This window comes from Xiphophorus maculatus, chromosome 10 (assembly GCF_002775205.1).
Source record: "Xiphophorus maculatus strain JP 163 A chromosome 10, X_maculatus-5.0-male, whole genome shotgun sequence".
Taxonomy (NCBI): Eukaryota; Metazoa; Chordata; class Actinopteri; order Cyprinodontiformes; family Poeciliidae; genus Xiphophorus; species Xiphophorus maculatus.
Window position 1 is genome coordinate 6,889,637 of NC_036452.1, and position 20,651 is coordinate 6,910,287.

General features: G+C 34.8%; 1 protein-coding gene across 6 annotated transcripts in view; it reads left to right on the forward strand.

Moving 5' to 3' along the window:
• LOC102229534 (disintegrin and metalloproteinase domain-containing protein 11-like) overlaps nt 1-20,651 on the forward strand; it is a 32,867-nt gene that overhangs the window by 435 nt on the left and 11,781 nt on the right. For 4 of the 6 annotated variants that reach the window (XM_023341582.1, XM_023341578.1, XM_023341579.1 and 1 more), the window contains exons 2-12: nt 73-218; nt 6,258-6,334; nt 6,614-6,677; nt 13,942-14,024; nt 14,778-14,835; nt 16,843-16,903; nt 17,725-17,864; nt 18,921-18,995; nt 19,085-19,156; nt 19,445-19,611; nt 20,530-20,614. In XM_023341582.1, coding sequence (XP_023197350.1) covers nt 73-218; nt 6,258-6,334; nt 6,614-6,677; nt 13,942-14,024; nt 14,778-14,835; nt 16,843-16,903; nt 17,725-17,864; nt 18,921-18,995; nt 19,085-19,156; nt 19,445-19,611; nt 20,530-20,614 — 1,028 coding nt within the window. The remainder of the gene's footprint in view (nt 1-72; nt 219-6,257; nt 6,335-6,613; nt 6,678-13,941; nt 14,025-14,777; nt 14,836-16,842; nt 16,904-17,724; nt 17,865-18,920; nt 18,996-19,084; nt 19,157-19,444; nt 19,612-20,529; nt 20,615-20,651) is intronic. The other 2 variants (XM_023341581.1, XM_023341580.1) reach the window with 2 other exon arrangements.

A 20,651-nucleotide genomic window follows, 5' to 3' on the forward strand; every position in this document is an offset into this window, starting at 1 on the left:
ACATACATCTAATTAAAAACGGAGATAAATGGGCTGTTTGGGGTAGTTTTTCATTATGGTTTATCCTCCAAGCAGGTGTGGGGGAATGGGTGAGGTTGCCCTCTGCAGAGGAGGTCGTCCAACCCAAGCGGCTCTTGCAGCAGATCCACTCAGAGGAGGAGCTGCTGCACGGTCACCTGGACACCCGGGTCAGAAACCTGCCAGATGGCATTCAGCAGGTGAGCTTTAGACTCATGTATGTTTTAACACCCCCACAGTTTTGCTCAAAAGCTGTGCTATCAGTCTGAATGTGCAGTGAAACTGATATGAGCGCATACATCTATGTAAACAAACAATAACTTGTGGTTTTGAGCGCACATTCCTGTGTATGGAACAACTATTGGGCCAAAAATGCATGAAATTTGATCTGTCTTTCATCTGCAAAGAATGTTAAGACACAAACAACTGTGTTCACAAATGAACCACACCACCAGCGAATTATTATTTTCATCTAATCAGCGTATTTTGTCGACGAAGACACAACCAAAAAACTCAATGTTCTCCAGGAAGTGGCAGAAATTACAAAACAAAACTGCAGGATTAATAAAAAAGACATTAGAGAACACATTGCACTTGAATTTTGTAGGCTCATATTAGGGTTGCACCAATATAAAAATTTGGATTGATATTTGATATTAATATAGATGTTTTGGACGATATTATATATATTTCTCAACTTTTTTGACACCTTTACAAAAAGGCAACAAGATGGAAATAAATATTGGTTGTTAATATTTTGTTTGTGGTGCCAATATCGATGTGTCAAAAATTTATTAATATCGCTCTATATCGATGTTGATGCCGATATATTGTGCACCCATACTAATAATATGTAGTTAAGCGTACAAATATCCTTACTTTGTGCACTTCAGGTAACAGAAAAGAAGATATGTACGTTTCCTTCTGTGAGATGTTGAAATTTAATGAAAATTAAAATAAAAACATACATAATTTTAAACTAAATAACAACAATAATTAAACGATACCACTGGTGTGATTCTGTCATGGAATATCAATTTATTACATGATAAAAAGCATTTATTATTAAATTTATATTGCAGACAGTAGTTTATTCTTTACTATGTTAAACCAGATATTAAGAGCCATTTCAGAAGGTTTAAAGAGCCACAGGTTGAAGACCCCTGACATAGCTAATTAAGTTAGCATTTTTTCACACTTCCTTCAATTTAGTTTGCTCAGATGTTCCATGAATACATAGAAAGCATTAAAAATGCTCTTTTTGTGTGTTTTTACAAATAAAACATAGAAGACTTTTCTAATTATGGCTCTGCAGATAAGAACAGTGGGATTTGCTCATTGTTCCAGTACCCAGGAATTATCACATATTCCTGTTTTATTCCCTGAAACAGTAAAAGACCATTTTCACTAACAGATATTTTATGACTCTTTGTGTGCTACATGTTTAATGAGATGCATAGAATCAAAAGTAGTTATGACTTTATACCGAATGTGTGAACACCAGATCCAGTGCAGACTTCCTGGAAAAACAGTTAAAAATGTCCCAGAATTTTTCACTAAATCACAAATTGAGACTCAGATACACAAGTTGGCTTCATCAGCCACATGTTGTCTGCAGCAGTAATGAATTTACTCTGCGCAAACCACAGAAGTCGGCCATCTCCATTAATGGGGCATGAAATAAGCCTTAGCAAAGTCATAGAAAACTTTTCTTTTCCGCCTGTAGTGTGCCATGCTGCTCTCAATAAAAGCTACCACTGTTTCCAACTTACACAAATAATAGGGATGCAACAAGTTGTTAATTAATGAGTTAATCTAAAGTTAATTGATCTTATCTATTGACTAACAGTTAGCGGCCATTTTTCTTAAAAACCTGAAGGGCAAATTTTCATAATATGCTGAATAAAAAAAAAAAAAAACTTATTATTTTGTGTCAGCTATATTAAATAGTGACCGAATAAACATTATTATTAAACTGGAAGGAATGTTAAAACTTCGCTCCATAAGTGCATTTACGTCCTCAAAATCAACCGTGTTAATTTGAATCACGTCTTTTTCCCCCCATCACGTTGAAACTTTCCTGTTATGCCCTCTCCCTTTTTCTCATCGCGTCGCAGCAAATCAGTAATTTCTGGTCAGGAATTTCGGCTGAACGAGCGATAGGAAGGCGAGAACTTAAGGAACTTCTCCAGTGATTATATTTCACTCGACAAAAGTATATTTTGAAATTTCTGAACTTGAAAAGTCTAAAATTCCCTAGAACAAATTCAGAAATGGTGAGATTCATTTAACATTTTCTAGAAAAAGTTGGAAATTTCTGAGTTTCATAAGTTGAAAGTTTGCTAGAAAAGAATCTGAAAACTTGAAATAAATTTTTAAAATTTCATAGAAAAAACTTGGAAATGTCTGATTCTGAAAAGTAAAACATCAGAAGGAAAAAAACCCTGAAATTTTGAGATCAACCTCAGAAATATTCTAGAGAAAGACAAAAAATTTCTGAGCTTCCAAACTCAGAAATTTTCAACATTGAAGCTCAGAAAATTTTGACATTTTTTTGGTAGAAATTTTCAGAGTTTTTTCCACAAATTTTCAACTTTTCAGACGTCCAGTTTTTCTAGAAAACTTTTGAGTTTAATCTCAAGATTTCAGTTTTTTTGGGCAGAAATTCACAAATTTTTCTTCTCTCTTCAGTGGCCCTATACGCCATCATTGCCTATATACAGTATGCTGCTTTGTAAACTGCAATGAAAAGCGACACTCTGTTTTGGTTCACCTCTTTGTCTTCTCACTCCTGGACGCCTCTCTCTCTCTCTCTCTCTCCTTCTTTCTTTCTCTCTCTTTTCGACCACACCTCCTGCATGAGAAAAAAGAAAAACTCAGCCCACCTCCACTTCAATCTCTTGCTACTTTCCACCCTGTCAGATTATATTTCACACCTCTACCTGTTGTCTCCTGTTACCTTTCCTTTCCCCACTGTCGGCATTGCAGGTGTGACCTTGAGCTGCCCTCTGTGGTTAGCATGTTGTCTCATGACCTTTTTAATGAAACTAAAGAACGCCTTGCATGTGAATTTAAACGAGGGTACCAAATAGTAAAACATTTTTACTCTGTTTTTGTATTAGTTTTCATGTGAAGTCTCAAAAGTTGGGGAATTTTATTGATTTTATTTTATTTTATGGCGTTTGTATATTCCTCAATACATCCATGAGGGATCATGCTGCTTTTTTTTGCTTTTGTTTCATTGTAAGTATAGAACCCAAATATTTGAAAAATATAAAAACAAATTCATTGTTTTCATCCAGACAACATATATTTATTGAAAACCTGGCAACTGCTATTACAAAAAGTAAATGAATACAGCTAACGATTATTTTAGTAATCGATTATTCTGACGATTAATCGGTTAAAAAAATTGTCACATTCTACAGATATTTCATTTAGCTACCTAAACCTTTTTGATGCAATATTAGAAATATATTTAAATAGGAAAATAAACATTTTATAGACTGAAATGCAATAACAGCATTCCTTTGTGAATGTGAACAGGGTGAAGCTAAAACATACAGACAAATGTCTGTATTTTATTGCTAAAAGATTCTGAATTACTGCTATGAATATGCTGTTTTTCAAAAAGTTCTTTTCTTCAAGTCTGTAAATACTCCATTTAGTGATTAATCGATTACTAAATTAGTTGACGATTATTTCAATAATCGATTAATCTCTATTAGACCGATTAATCGTTTCAGCCCTACTTGGCATTAATGATAATACTCCGCCCAACTGAACGTTTACACTCCCACAGAAAAATGGATGCAAACAGATATGCAATTATACAACTGTACATCTTTGAAAAGCAGAAGTAGAGCCTCCCGCACAACCAATAAGAATGCAGCAAGTCAACAACAAAACGCAGCAGCCATTGGACAACCATACAGTGGTGAAAACCAGCTGACCAAACATACTGGAGCTCGCTTGGGCTTTTCTGGGGTTGCTAGGTGACAGGTAGTTAGCTAGCTGCTGGTCTGAAGCAAAGTGTTTTTATCTGGAAAGAGAGAGCGATCGCTGTTTGATCGCTGTTTGACGTCTTTCCTCATCAGTGTTTGTCATGAATCCTGCTGTCAAAAAATCTGACTTCCTTCACTTCTCCACACTCACTTTTTTTTCTCACATCCCTTTTCGCCATTTTTTTCTTTCTTTTGAAAGCGTGACATTTTTGACAAATTGGTGAGTCGTTGAAGTGAGTTTTTATTTGGGATCAATGCCGTCCTGAGATTCATGGTTTTGAATTTTAAAGGTTTCCGTTCTGCAGCACATAACAGGAATAATTCTTACTTTTTACAAATTCTCCACATTTTTGTGAATGTATTTTAATTCATTCTGGCTCTTTCTCTCTGCCATGGCGATACAGAACTTGTATTGGCTTTTTTGATTCATAAGACACTTCCGGTAGCCATTTGTAACATCCTGTGGATCATAGAGTAAACAAAAACAGTAATTTATTCAAACTATCCCAACAACATTGCCCATAAACAGTCAGAATCAACTAATTTTAAAGATATTCAAAAAAAAAATCCCCATTTATGTTGAGGTAAAATGTATTTCTCCAAAATAGTGACAATTATTTAGTAGAATAAGTGAGTGCATAATTATTTACCCCTTTAACAAACACATCATCCCCACTGTGAAGCATGGTGGTGGCAGCATAATGCTGTAGGGATGCATCATGTAGGTCCAGGAAGGTAAAAATTAATATTAACATTAAACACTAAATGTTCATTATTTTGAAGAAATTTTATTAATTTATTTACATAACAACAATTCATAAAACCTTAAAAAAATTATTTAGTCTAAAAAGCCACATTTTGTTGTTCTTGATTGATTTAGAGAATAAAAAATAAAAAATGTTAAAAACATACAGGAGAGTGATATTTTGTTAATAGGTGAAGTATATGAGTATATAAGCAAAATAAATACGCAAAGTATTCACAGTCCTTTATTTTTGAGGGTCATTTGTGTGAATTTTGTCCCACAATGCAGAGCAAAAAATGGCGTAATAAAATAACTCCAGCTGTTCTATTTATTCCAGTCCTGGTTCTCCTCGTGGTACAAAGAACAAATAATTACTCAATTCCCCGGTCATGGAGCAATATCTAATTTTAATGTTTCTCATTCTGATGAACAGAGAGAAACAGGATATCAATGAAGAGTTAAAAAAAACCATTTTACAGTTTAAAACTATAGGATCTCAATCAGATTAATCACCAAAATTCATTAAACTGAAAATGAAAAAAATAGCTTGTGATTTTTATCACACTTTTAGTAGCTTTACTAAAAGAAAAACACACAATTTCCTCTTTTTTTTGGACAGAGGCTAAACAAAATCATGTCAAAAGCTTTTAATTTGTAAGTGAGCAAATCTGTAAAAATCTAATAATTTTCTTCCAGACTTTGAGCAACTCAACGCCACAGATTGTCATCAAGTTCAACAATATTTTGTTTGTAAAGCATCAGTTAAAACATCGAAACCAGGCGTACAAAAAAATCAAAAAAGTTCTTTCTTTAACATCTTATCTAAAACTGTTAGCAATAATTTTTTTATTAAAAATATATTTTTATTCTTGTGCTTCAACAAGCAGAGCAGTTTAGTTCATTTTTGGATCTATAAAATAATATTTTTAGATCTATTTTGGTGCGGCAGAAGCACTCATCAGTTTTCTTTGAATGAATGAATTATGTTAAATTTAATTAATAACCATTTAAAAATTAATTTAACTTTTAAATTATATCAGAGGTGTCCAAAGTGTGGGCTGCGGGCCAGTTGTGACCCTTAAAATGAATTTGTTCGGCCGCTGACCTCTGGCTAACGATGGTAAAAATTTGGTCAACAATTAATCACCCAAAAAGTCTTGAAACTGTCGCCTTAAGGCAAAAGGCTGAAGCCTTTTTGTGTTGTGGATCTTTAATGATATAAAACTGTAATAAAATTTTTATTACAGTTAAAACTAAAATAAATAAATGCATAAAATAGAAAGTCCTTATTTTGGGACAAAAAGTAGTCCATACCATTTAGGGGAAAAAACATAAAAAAAAATAACAACAAACAAATTTTTGCATTTTTAATTTTGTTAATTTTAATTTTAAAAAAATAGTTAAAATTTATCAATTCACTGAATGAAATGAAATGTTTTAATGAATTTTTCTTGATTTTTCCCATTTGTTGGTGTTATTTTCTCTCCTAGCCCATTCATTTGGCCCAGAGCAGCTTCCTGGTGGAGGCCTTTGGCACATCCTTCACCCTTGACCTGGAACTGAACCAGTAAGTAAACACGCCTGTGACCTTCTGATCGTTTCCTTACAGCCGTCACTTAAAGATTTGTTGTTTTTCTGCATTGCACTCCCCCACATTCTGTACATCCCCTGTTTTTGTAGCTGCAGGCGACACAACTCTTCTTGTGTCATAGATAAAAGCTTATAAGAGGTTTTTCAAATCTATTAGAATAAACACCAGACTAAAAAAAGCCCAGATTAATCATTAAATTTATCTGAGTAGTTACAGCAGGGTTTTATAACCGTTTAATTTACTTTTACTTTACAGCAACCTCCTTTCTACAGACTACGTGGAGCGTCACTTTGACAATGGGGAGCTATCACAAAATACGGTAAGGTTATATAAATATGTGTAATGTGGAACTATTGTTACCATGTGGTGTCTATGAAAATGACAAACTACTTAAATTACTTATTCTTTAGGTAACTGCATGACTGTGTCAGTATGACACGGCGTTCAATGTGCCACAAACAGAAATACTACTCTTAAAAACCATTCCCATTTGAATTAGATTTCTTCAGGACGCCACTTAAAAGTGGCATAATTTAATGCCTTGAAATTGGGCCTCTGTCTCTTTAAGAACTCCTGCTCTTTACGAAACTCCGCCTTCAGGAAGTCGTCACAACATGGCTGCTGGAATAACCCTTTAACAATTTCTTTACCAGCGTTTCACAGTGTAGTAGCTTGTAAAATAAATTTTGGAAACTGCAGCTCTTGAGGAGGAGCTGCGTGTAGAAGGCGGGGCTAAGTCCGCCCGGGCGTTTTCAATGGTTGCCATGGAGATTAAATGACTTCTCAAACATGCGTGAATGAATCAAAGCGACACTCCAGGTTTGTTTTTGATGGGGGAACAACATTACAACATGAAGTAAAGCTTAAAAGCGTTGATTTTAATCAATACTGCCCCTTTAAATCCATGACATCCTGGAGGCCTGTTGTTGTCGGCACTAAGCCTGTATCCTGCAGCGTTTTCACCACTAATAGCTTCATGATTTCCTCTGTTTTCTTCATCTCTAAATCAACACTGTAACATCATATCTGCTGTATCTGATAGCTCTTAGTTGCTCAGATTGCAAGTGGAAGATATTAAGCTACGATCTGGTATCGACTTTTTTTACCTGGTTTCTCGTCAGCTTTATTTTTCACACCCGTTATTTATTTATTGCTCTCCTCGTCAATTTGAGGTTGAGTTTTAGAGTCCAGACTTATGAAAATAAGAGCATTAATAATTTAAAATACTAGAGAACCTGATTAACTTAAAGAAAATGGAACATGCATTATAAAAATACTTTAGTTACGGTTATTTAAAGGAGTTACTAGAGATGCTGATAATTGTGGCATTGGATTTCTGCAAAAACATAAAACCTTACCAAGTATCTTTGGTCTAGTTTGTAGTGCAAATATCTTAGTACGCTTGAAATAACAAAACAAACTTACAAGTACATTTTCAGCAGGAAATAATAGCTTGTTTTAATAAATCCTTAATATTGTTTAAAAAATATTTGTTCCATATCTTGTAATAAGTGAAATAATCTGACAGTGCTTTTTAAAAATGAAAAATAAGAAATTATTTACCTAAAACAAGCTTCTATTTAATGCTGAAAAGCTACTTGTAAGTTAGTTTTGTCTTATTTTAAGCATACAAAGATATTTTCACTAGAAACTAGACCAAAAATACCTGTATGATACTTTATTGTTTATTTGGAAAGCCAACATTGTTCTTTATGTCTTAATTATCCAATTTTTGCAACAAAAGCAGCTCATGTGCAACATATTGACTAAAAATTGAGATAAAAATCCTTTATTTCTGCAGATTATAGGGGAGTTTTTATTGCACTCCAGGCCAAAAACAATTAAATTATTCAATGTTTTTGCATTTCTGAAGTAGATGGATGCTTTTCTTTGAAGCATGAACTCATGTGGCGTTTTATTTTCTCTGGCCTTAAGAAATAGCATTGAATTGCAGCTTTTCGGCACAGTTTCAGAGGCACTTATGATTCAGTTGTTGGCATGGCTCTGTCTGCCATTATTCATACATCTGATTAAAATAAATCCCATTATTTATTCCCATCAGAGATTTACAGCTTTCTCTATGAGCTTCTCAATTATGCCTTGTTCTCTGCTGTATTTTAATCTTCTGTCTTGTTTTCTCGCTCGTCACCCTTTTCTGCTGAAAGAGCCACCTGACCAATCAGTGAGCGGTTGCTATGGCAGCCAGCAGTCAGGAGCAGAACCACTCTGGGTCTATTTTGTTTCAATCAGGCATCTAAGAGTTGTTGTTTTTATTTCCAGGGGGAAGAAAAGTCTTAATTTATTTATTTTTTCTGTTTGTATTCTGGTGTTTGGACCAAAATTGCAACGTTTGTTACATTTTCAGCTGCTGTGGTTCGCTTTCACACTGCACTTTGTTAAATGAACCAAACTATAAAAACAACCTGTTCCCCTCCTCGCCTGTGGTGGCGCTGCACCAAGAACCACTGAAGGAAATGACACTCAGCGGAAGACTTCTTTCTTCATGAAATGTAAACAAAAATGGAGTAGCGGTTGTAGGATTTTTGCTTTGTGTTTGGTAAAAGACACAGCCATTTCTTTCGCTGTATCTAGACTCTTGGGTTTGTTTCGGTTATATTTACCCAGAATGCCGGGCACTGTAGTTTGCTTCCTGCTTTAGGAGCTGTCTCCAGTCCACTTGGCGTTCACATATGCATTTGAACCGCACCAGAGTTCGCTTATATTAATGTGAGACCGAGGCTTTTAGGCAGACCAGAATTTGTCTTTTTTGTCCGGATCAGGGGTCAATTGCGCTTTCACATCTCCCCAAACGAACTGGACTTTCTAGAGAAATGAACTAGAGTTCAATTAACACAAACTAAACATGACCAGTGGAAATTTGAACAATACTCAAAACCCAACAGACATTTTCTTAAATGAATGAATGTTACTTCAAATCAGATAAAACCTGGAACATTATGGAAATGTTACAGTCCCTCCTTATTGCAGTAGTTGTTTTCTTTCTTAGGATACAGACCTGAAGTTACAGGTAGTTTTTGCTTTTTAAGTTGTTTCTTTTTCCTTCTCAAGCTTCATCTGTCTGTTATTACCATTCCTTTGGTCCTCTGAGAGCATTAATGCTGAGTGCAGGCTTTCAGTGCACTCTAACTTTTCTAATTCTGTTAGTTGTCAACTTCAATCCTCTTATTTCTGAAGGTTATAACTGTTGCTGTCCATTTCTGAGTTCAAGCTATTTCATCACTCTCTACAAATGTTGTTCTGCTCATGTTTCGTTGGAGATATTTTACCTTTTATGCATAATTTTGTATGCATGGGGCTTATTTACATGAGTGAGTAGCCATTATTTGTAGTGCACACATAACCTTTCTGAAAAGCCCTTTAAGTTCTTCGGTCAGTGTGTGTCTGCTGTGTCAGGCAATTTGATTTCCTCCATTTAGCCTCGTAATCCTACCTTTTATTTATTTATTATCCTGCCCTGTGCTAAGTGCTATGAGCTCTCTCTCTGTCTAGTATGACTAATGAAAGTATTTTCTTTCCTCCGAGAAGTAGTGTTGCGTCTATGTCTGAAGGTTTAAGAAAATAAAAGTACTGAGATCCAGATATGCTTACTGTTTAGGCTGAAACTGTAGGACTAGGCTTTGGTTGGTTTTAAAAAGTCCTTTTTATTTTGTTTTTTACTGTGGAGTGGAGCATAGACCTGCAAATAACAATATAATGTTAGACTTTAAATATTAATGTAATATTTTAAATGCTGACATTAGTCAGATTTTCTCAAATAGGTTTAAATGCAAGTGAAAATGATTTGAATTTGTGGACAAGTCTTCATGAAATTGGTTAACATATTGACCAGCAGCTTTATTTGTTGGATCTGTTCAGTTGCTTGTAGCTCTTTGAATGGTTGTTGGTGCCAGACAGACTAGTCTGGCTATTTCAGGAACTGGTGATCTGCTGGGATTTTCACACACAACCATCTCTCAGGTTTGCAGAAAGTGGTGCGAAAAACAGAGAGAGTGAGCAGCTGTTGTACGCAGGGAAATGGCTTGTTGATATTCATTGGAGGATGAAGGAGACCAGTTTACAAAATGATAATAAAATCCAACGGAAGCTAAAATAACCACTTTTTGCAACCGAGAAATATGAAATATTCACTCCGGTCACCTGGAAGCAGAAACTGGAGCTCTAATTTACAAAAACTTACAAAAATTTTAAAATGGAACATGGGAAAGTTGTTGCTTGGTCCAACAATTCTTAATTTCAGCTACAGCCGACCTAGTACCAGTGGTTCAGTCTGCTAGCGATGGTGTAATTTTGAGTAGGATTAGATCTCTGAACTATGCAAAACATGTTCATAAAATGTTTTGAACAAAGTTGGTCTTGTTCAGTTCTGCATATTTTGAGCTCCTTTCAGAATGAGCTGTTTTAAGGCATGTTGTCACTTTAAATCCAAATAACCTGCTGTTGGCACCTCCCCCCCCCAACTCAATGTTTACAATTGACATTGAAAAAGCTACAAACGGATGCAAAATTATGCAACCATACATCTTTAAAAAGCAGAAGTAGAACCTCCTGCACAACCAACAAGACTGCAGCAAGTGGTTTCACTTATCTTTTCCAGCAGCCATTGTACAGTGAATACAGTTGAATAAATGTGATTATTTATATTGAGCTTTTTAAAACTTCATTTAAATAAGCAGAAACTTACGAAAGCAAAAACTCTTCTTAATAAGCTAAACTTTATCTCATAAGCAGACACCTTTGTTATAAATTTTTTTATTTTATTTTTTTAAGCAGACACTTGTAACAGATTGTGTTTTTGCACATTTGTTAAGAAAATATTAGTGTTTGTATAAACTAATAGGTACACTATTTTATTTTACCCATTTATGTATAAATATATTTAACTTTTTTAAAAACTTTATGTTACTTTGTGGATTTGCAAAACATTAACACCAGAATTATCAATGTTTGTGGTTATTTTATATTATTTATGGATAAGTATTCCTTTATTATTTTTTTCTTTAGTGTAAAATAACATTACTCATTGTGTTAAAAAGGTTATTTGTTCAAAATAAAGTAAAATTTTTTAAAAAGCTGAATAAATGTGGTGGAACTCTGGTTGGGTTGCTAGGTGACAGATTGGTTCCATTGGGGTTGCTAGGTAACAGCGCAGTGCCGGTTGAATGTGACATTACATTCCGGAAGGTTTTGAAATGGATAATTTTTCAGACCCCAAAAAACATGAACTTATTGAACTTATTAAACCCACAACTGAGTGGGTTTTTAAATCGCTTGTTCTGTTTTTAGAAGCAGTAGAAACCCAAGTGGAAGAATATAAAAATGTGCTAAATGCTAGTTTTGTATAGCAGGTCCCTTCTATTTCCATATTGTATCCATTTTCTGATGACTATTTCCATCAGGAGATGGCAGTAACCGCTACGGTCCCCAGATGTCACTCCAACAGAGCCTTTTTGGGATGTGACTGAACAGGGGAATTGTGTCGTAGCCAAAAGATTTGCCAAAACTGCCTGTTTAGTGTCAGTTGGAGTCTGTCCAATGAAGAATAAAGAAAGTTCTGGAAGCAAAAAGCAGGACCAGCCGAAAACTAGCAGCATCTTAGAAAAATATCTGGACAGATTTGCTGCTTTTACTTTTTTATATTGTTGTCTGAGCTGACTCCGGTGACTTACTGAGGTTCATTACAAACAACTGAAACAAACTCCCCGTGTTTCACCCATGGAAAGATGAGTGTATACTATTACATTCCCAATTTCCAAGAATCCACAAACAAACAGATGCGAGTATATTAATATTCCTCTACTTTAAGCTTCTTAAAACTGTAAAAACATACATGAATTTATTGATTGGCATCAGAGTGTCCCTACAGATTGTTGTAATCTGACCATATCTGCACCCCGAGCGCAGAGTCGGCTCTGAAACACTATATTGAAAACATGATCGTCCAGTTGGAGCCCTGCAGGGGATTATGAATAATCAAGTGATAGAATCTGGAGGCGACGGTTTTACCTCTCTGCACTTCAGCCAAACTGAAATGTCAACCGAGACGCAGTTTACTGGAAACTTACATATTAATCAGCCAAAAAAGAAATGGTTTCAAGTGACTGGATATGTTTTTAAATTTTGGCTTTTAGGTTGCATTTTATTTTAAATATTTTAGAGATGCTAAAAAAGCTAGCAAACAGGTGACATTTTCTACATATAACATACACCAGTGTGCCTTAGCATTTTAAACAATTTAGCTGTTTTCTAATTCCTTTTGACCAAAAAAAAAAAAACAATTCCTAAAGGGGATGAAGTAAAACTTGTTAGCCAAAAAACCCAATTTTACTTTAATTTTAGACTTTTTATTTAAGCATTAAACGTTACATCTGGGTCCGGTTGCCAAATCAGTCCGTTTTTGGCCCTTTTTTGTACCCACATGTTCCCATTTCATCTCAACCTACTTCCATGTTGTTTCCACAAACTAACCGTTTGCTACTTCTTAACTTAACAAAACATTTCAATCAGTTAATATTTAGCTTAATTGTTTTGTTTTCTGAACATTTTGCATATAAATTTAGCATATTTCCTCTAACTGTGGTTCTGATTCCAGTTTGGGCAACTCAGTTGAATATGACTCATTATTAAAACAAAATAACTGTTATTAGTTTGAAATACCTAACCACATTTCCTCATTGTTGACCTTTGTGTAGGGTATGCAAAATTACTTTGAATCATTAAAGCAAATATAATTTGATGTCGAAATATCTCATGGTAAATAGGTCCGGTTTGTACATTTTTACTTTTGGGCACAAAAGGGTGAAAACTGCAACTTTACAAAACTACGAAGGAACAAATGACCAACAATTATAAAAAAACGCCAAAGAAAATAGTATTTTATCTCCCATAAAGTGATTTTCATTGATGAATTGGGTGCTGAACTATGAGTTGTCACTTTGGTTTCATCCTTATTTAATTCTTCTTGTGCTTTCATGTAGGAAAACTGCCTAAAAATAAAAGTTTTTACTTCCTCCAGAAAGTCTGGAGAAAGCTAGCTTAGCTTAGCGACTGAAACAAATCCCAAATTAGCGATCACAAATTATTACATTTAACAGCAATTAAATATTTCTGGTTTTAAACAACTTGAAGAAGATGTTATAACTACAGATGCTGTAAAAATATTGTGTACTGCAGAGTTAATGCCCTTCAAGATTTCTTATGCAATCCGCCTCAGTATGGTGTTACACGCTGTAACCTTGCAGCAGATCGTTATGCGACTGGCAGTCTCAGGTTTTTTATGCAGTGAATGAGCATAGAGGTGAACAAAGACTTTCTGCATTTTCCTATTTTTTATGCTGTTTTATTTAGACAGTATCTTTCTTTCTAAGTTGTCCTGCAGTAATTGATCTCCTTTAGCAAACGCCCACCTGGCTGACGGTCGGCTGATGGAAAATACCTGCCAGGTGATCAGTGGCAGCACAGGGTTCTCAGACGGGCACTGGTTTCATTTTCTGAAATTTGACATGAACACGTTACAGGAAGATGGAGGGTTCAGTGTCTCGCTCTAATCTATTATTTGTTTTCAGGGCGGGGAGCATTGCTACTACCATGGGCGAGTGCGGGGGCTGCCTGGCTCCTGGGCTGCGATATCCACCTGCCAAGGCCTTCAGTGGGTCAAACACTTACAATTACTGCAACAACAACAAAAAAAGATTATTTTAGATCCCTTTTAGTTAAAAAAAGAGAGTAAATTTTCACCAAAAAACCCAGAAATGTTGAGATTTAGCTCAGCAATTTACTAGAGAAAACAAGGAAATTTCTGAGTTTGAAAAGTTGAATATTTTCTAGAAAAAAACTTTGACATTTTTTGATTAATCTCAGAAATGTTATAGAAAAACACAAGTAAATTTCTATGTTTAAACTTTTGACATTGCCAAGAATTTTTCAGAGATTAATCTAACATTTTCATTTAAAAAAAAATGATTATTGTAATTTTATTTTACTTTTCAAACTCAGAAATTTACTTGTTTTTTCTATAATATTTTTTAGATTAATCTCAAAATTTCCTATTTTTTTCTTGCAAATTTTCAACTCTTCAATTTCAGACATTGGCCTTTTCTTTCTAGAATTGTTTTGCAGATTAACCTCAAAATTTCAGATTTTTTTCTTTCAAAGTTTTGATTTTTTATATTTAGAAATTTACTTGTTTTTTGTAGAACATTTCTAAGGTTTTTCTCACAAATTTTCAGCTTTTGGAGCTCAGAAATGTCCATTTTTATTATTATTATTAGAAACTTTCTGACATTATTATCAAAGCGCCTGAGTTTTTCTTTATTGTTATTATTTCTATCTACAATGGCCCTAACACTCCTGACCCTGCTGAGTTGAGCATGTCTAATATTTTACTTTAAACTGCTCTCAGGGGGATGTTTTCTGACTCCAACTTCTCTTATGGGATTGAACCCATCGGTAACGGAGAGGTGAGTTCAAATGAGGCATGTTTGACTCTGAATCAGCCTGAGCAGGTGTCTTATAAAGTCTTAAATTTATGTATTTTAAAAAATATGTAAGTTGACATTAAATAAGTTAATCACAAGTCTTAATCTTGTATATTTTATGTAGTTAATTTTTATCGCAGGACTTTTCTGTTAAGCAACGTTTGAGTCTAACACAAAAGTTTCATTTTGTTCTGTGACTTAAAGTAGTTGAGGCTACCGCTAACTAGCTGCTAACATACCCTTGCTAGCTAGCTTGGTAGCTTTTTTTTGCATATATTATGGGAAAGTGCTGACCTGTCATAACAAATTTTGCTGGACAATAAATTGTCCCAGAAGTTATTGCGATAAATGATAATATTGTTGTTTTGAGCTCATTTTTAAGTGATATAATGGCAATAACATAATAATGCAATAACACATTCTCAAAGATCAGTAAACTTTAAAATCTAATGAACCTTTAATACTAGAACTGGTAGACATTTTAAATATACAAAGTAAATGAACAAAACAATAAAAAATGAAGGGGCCAGTTAAGACCAAAGCTCCAGACTGAAGACTTTTATCATCCAGTTTTTAGTAGAAAGAGAGAAAAGGGAAAAACAATAAATCATACAAATGAAAATTAGTAAACTAATTTTCATTTATTATGCGATTAATTGAATTATTGATTATTGCAACAAGCTTAGGCACTACTACAATATAAAACAATTTTATTTTGTATATTTTTGTTGTGATGCAGGTCAGAGTTGTAAATAATTACATTGAGTAGCTTATTTTGGAAAAACAAAATGTCTGCGTTGTACTTTTTACTTTTACTTGAGTAAAATTTCTGTATTTTCTACCCCTGAATGAAAAACAAACATGTTTTAACCCCAAATTTACCATAACCAGTCCCACACCTGCAGTTTTTGTTAAAGTCTCATAAGTTTTATATTGAATTAAACTGATGTGGAAAAAATTATTGTGTTACTTTTAGTTACTTGTATAAATTAAAGTCTCTGGGTTGTTAGCAAAGCACCGCCTCGTTTTTCCGTCTCTCTGGATGATTTTCCGTTCGTCCACACAGCGTTAATCTTCCTCTGAGCTTCTGAATGGAAAAATGCGCAGACACGTTCCTCCTCCACTCAGCCTCATCCTCAGGGCGGTTTCTCTCAGCACAGAAAGTTTGAGAGGCTTTGCTCAGATCTGATTATGAAATTCATGTCACATTGAGAGAAATGGGAGTGACTGAAAGCAAAACAGAGCTTGAGAACGGAGCAGTCGGAGCTTTTCTCCCATTAAGAACCGCAGCAATCGAAGTGCAGCTCAATTACATGGAGAGACGGATCGATAGTCTCTCAGCTCGTCATGAAACTCCTTCACTCTCCGCCTCGCTGCTTTGCTTTTTGTCTCAGTTGGGTCATTTTCATAAAGTATTTATCCTACCACCATGGCCAGAACTTGTTACAGCCATTATGACGACTATGTGGCTGATTAATTTTGCATTAGTGCACTTTCCTCTGTGATCTGTTTACCACACATGGCAATGTTTTCTTCACACTGCTAGTTGTGAGAAGAGGGAGAGTTTTTTATGCTAAATGTTTAAAATGTTAATTTCTACAGAGCCTTTCATGTGTAATGTATAATGAAATGTTTTTGATCTGGTATTTAAAAGAGCTAGTTTAAGTGGCTTGGAGGCCAAGAGTTCTTCAGTCTGAGGTTCCTTTAGGCAGGGGAACAGTCTAAGGTTCCCGCTGTATTTTATGTTTCTGTTTTTTGTAAATTTTCTTGTAGTTATCCGGACGGGTAATGTCCTGTTTTGCAGTGCCGGGGGGCCAGATAATGAATCTGAATGGAATTAAAACAAAATTAAAACAATGCATGAGAGTTTTAATCTCCTGAAAAAAAACAGCTGCATGCAAAAATAGTTAATAGTTAGCATGTTAAATACCTTTTTACAGTTTAATGTTTGTTTTGTTTTTACTTTTTAAATTTGTCACCTTTCTGAAGCAGAAAGACCACATCGTGTATCGAATGCCCGACATCGACCTCTTCTCACTTTCCTGTCCAGGTAGGAGCTGCATTTCCGATCAGATAGTAGAAATATTTATGCAAATTAAAGTGGAGTTAACAGATAATATTACTCAGTAACAAATATGGAGGATAAATCTGCTGTGATTGAATTCTTATGAGGTTCAGATGTTTACCTGTAAAGTCGCAACTGACTAAAGTTTAAGAGTTGCCTCCTACTCTGCAAAAAACAAAAATCTTACAAAGTATTTTTGGTCTAGTTTCTTAAAACACTTGAAATAAGACAAAACTAACTTTTCAGCAACATAGATGAGCTTGTTTTAAGTCAGTAATTCCTTAATATCACTGAATTATTTTGCTTATAAAATTATTTTACTTCTTATAAATGAAATAAACAGGTAATTTCACTTGTTTCATGAAAAGCTACTACATTTGAATCGCTATTAAGGAATTATTTGCCCAAAATAAGCTCCTACATCTTGCTGAGAAGTTACTTACCAGTTAGTTTTGTCTTATTTGAAGTAAAATAAGATATTTGTTGTAGAATAAAGCCGCTTTTTTGCAGTGTATCACTTCTTGCTGTGAAATTTTTAGTTCTGTCCTTGAAATTGAGCTAAAATAATCAAATATTTTGCCACTGCAGTTAAAATTTTCTCCTGTTTTTGTGTCCTCGTCACCCTCCTGCTATCATGTTGTCCGTCTGTCCTCCTCGCCCTTGCCTCCTCTTCCTCTCCTCATTAATCTCCTTCCTCTACCCGCTGCTTGATATCGATCTTTTCTGCATATCAGAGGACTAAAATACACAGTTACATGTATCTGGACTGATGACTAGTCACTTTTCTGCTTTTGTGCGTCTCGCAGGATGCTTCATGAACAGCACAGAGCCTGAGGGGCGAACAGATGGTCTCTCTGAAGGAGACGGCGAGATAAAGGATGGAGACAACAAGTCTGAAGAAGAGAAAACTGTTTTCACCAGAGGCCAGAGGCGCTCCAAAAGACAAGTTAGTGTTGATGCATCCGTACCTCCAACAAGTGTCAATAATGACAGAGAGTGGATGAATATAAATTATAAAAAGTATATTATACAGTTTATCTTATTTTATCAGGACGATTATGCAACAAATTACCTAAACAAGTTAAAAAATGGTTAGGATGCACAAGTTGGACAGCATTAGTGTGGTAATGTTTGGGCTAGTATGCTAATTTTAGCGCTATTGTAAGCATAGTGTGCTAATGTTAGTGCTATTGTTAACGTTAGTGTGCTGATGTTAGCAATACTGTGCTAATGTTAGCATTGGTTTGCTAATGTTAGCATTAGTGTGCTAATGTTAGCATTAGTGTGCTAATGTTAGTGTTAGTATGCTAATGTTAGCATTAGTGTGCTAATGTTAGTGTTAGTATGCTAATGTTAGCATTAGTGTGCTAATATTATCATTGGTATGCTAATGTTAGCATTAGTGTGCTAATGTTAGGCGTTTTAATTGCCTTTTTTGGTTTCGTAAAGTTGAAATTTCGGACTACAAATGGAACCCAGTATCAACAAAGCACCAGGTTGGATTAATCAATGCCCAAGTTTCACTGGTTCTAGTTTGCCATATAATTTATTATAATTTCTGGTGTTAATGACTTTTAACTTGGTAAGTTGTGAGTTATTTCTGTTAAAAAATAAAATTTTCCAACTCTAATGCGTAATTGAGCGAGTATTCGATTTAAATTGAAAAATACTTTATTGATTTAAGGCTCTGCTGCAGTTTGACATCAAGATGATTTCAGCTCCAAACGTTTATTTACTCGTTTCAGAAATATGTTATATTCCTTTCAGGGTGTATTTAGACACAGAAGCTTCTGAAGCAGTGGAAGCAGAAAGCTTTCTGCTTTATAAATGTTCTTGAAGTTGAGTTTCCTTCTCAAGGACAGAGGTAGAGTTTCACCACCATCGTCAGCAGGATTCTGTCCATGCAGAGTGGTTAATGGCTGCAGCTGCTGCGTTTGCTTCCTGAAGGTTATTTTGACATCTTAAACATTCGGCTCAGGGTTTGTGTCTTTGTCTTCCTCAGGTGAGGCGAGGCCAGCGCACCGTTCAGACCGAGACCAAGTACATCGAGCTGATGATCGTTAATGATTATGAGCTGGTAGGTGAGCGTTATTGCTCCGTTTCTCACCTGTTCAATCAGGACAGAAGAGCCGCTAAATGATGAAATCTCCGTTTTGTTTCTGTTAGTTTGTGCAGCTCCGCAGGTCGACGTCTCAAACGAAGATTTTCGCCAAATCCGTAGTGAACATGGCCGACTTGGTGAGAAATTTCTTCATTTAAAAATATGTTGACCACCAAACATTTAGTATAAAAAAGACACAAAATAAATGAGAATTTACAAATGTTTTGTAGTTTATCAAGTTTTGTCTTTAATGATTGTTTGTGAGGCAAACAGTCATCGGTTGATTATTATTTTTGGTTTCACATTTCCTCTCACAGCTCAGTTCAAGCCGAATATTTGTTAACCAAACTGATTAAAACGATCCCACAGTAATGAATCAGATCCTCACCTGTTGCATAATCCTTCCTGGTTAACCCTTTTTTCAGATCTACAAGGAGCAGCTCAACACCCGCATCGTCCTGGTAGCCATGGAAACCTGGTCGTCTGAGAACAGGATCGCCGTCGGCGACGACGCCTTGCTCACCCTGAGAGACTTCATGAAGTTCAGGAAGGAGAGCATCAAGCAGCGCTGCGACGCCGTGCACCTCTTCTCGTAGGTTTACTTTTAATTTTTTTTATTTTACTGATCACTGAACAGAGTATTAGGGCCGCAAAGAAAAAATATGTTTTAATTACATGAATAAAGTCGGAATATTGCAAAAACTAGAGACATAATGTGTTGAGAATAAAATCGTACGAGAAGAAAGTTGTATTATCACGATAGTAAACTTATAATATTACAACTTTTTCCTGATGATGTTATTCTGGAAATGTTAATTTACTCTCATATTATTTTATTTTTAATTTAATTTATTCTCAAAATATTTTGTATTTATTATCATTATTTTGACTATTCTTCTACAACTTTATTCTCATGATATTACTTCATTTTTAGAATATTATAACTTTTTCCTCATTATTTTGACATTATTCTTGTAGGACTTTATTGTCATGGTATTATTGATTTATTTCAATAATTTATTCTTGTATTATTATACAAGAATAAAGACTTAATTGTCATTATTTTTGACGTTATTCTTGTGCAACTTTATATCTTTTAATATTATGACTTTATTCTCTTAATAGTAAGACAATTCTTGTAATTTTAGGACTTTTTCCTCAAAATATTTTCACTCTTTTCTCATTGTTTCCACTATTCTTGTACAACTTTATTCTCATGATATTATTACTTTATTCTTATATTACTTTATTCTTGTAATATTATGACTTTATTGTCATTATTTCAACTTTATTCTTGTATTATTTTGACTTTACTCGCTTCTTGCAATACTATGACTTTATTCTTGTAAAATTATGACTTTATTCTCATTATTTCGACTTTATTTTTTTATTTTATAACTTTGTCCTCCTAATTTATTTTATTTTATTTTGCTTTCTTAGCGCGGCCCTAATACTCCGTCGTACTTGTTGTTTCTCCTCTCATCCAGTCTCATCGATATTTGTTTTTCAGAGGGAGGACGTTCATGAGCAGCCGCAGCGAAGCCGCTTACATCGGGGGGATCTGCTCCCTGACGAGGGGCGGCGGCATCAACGAGGTGAAGGAAGAACTGCAGCGTCCTGCAGCCGCCATGA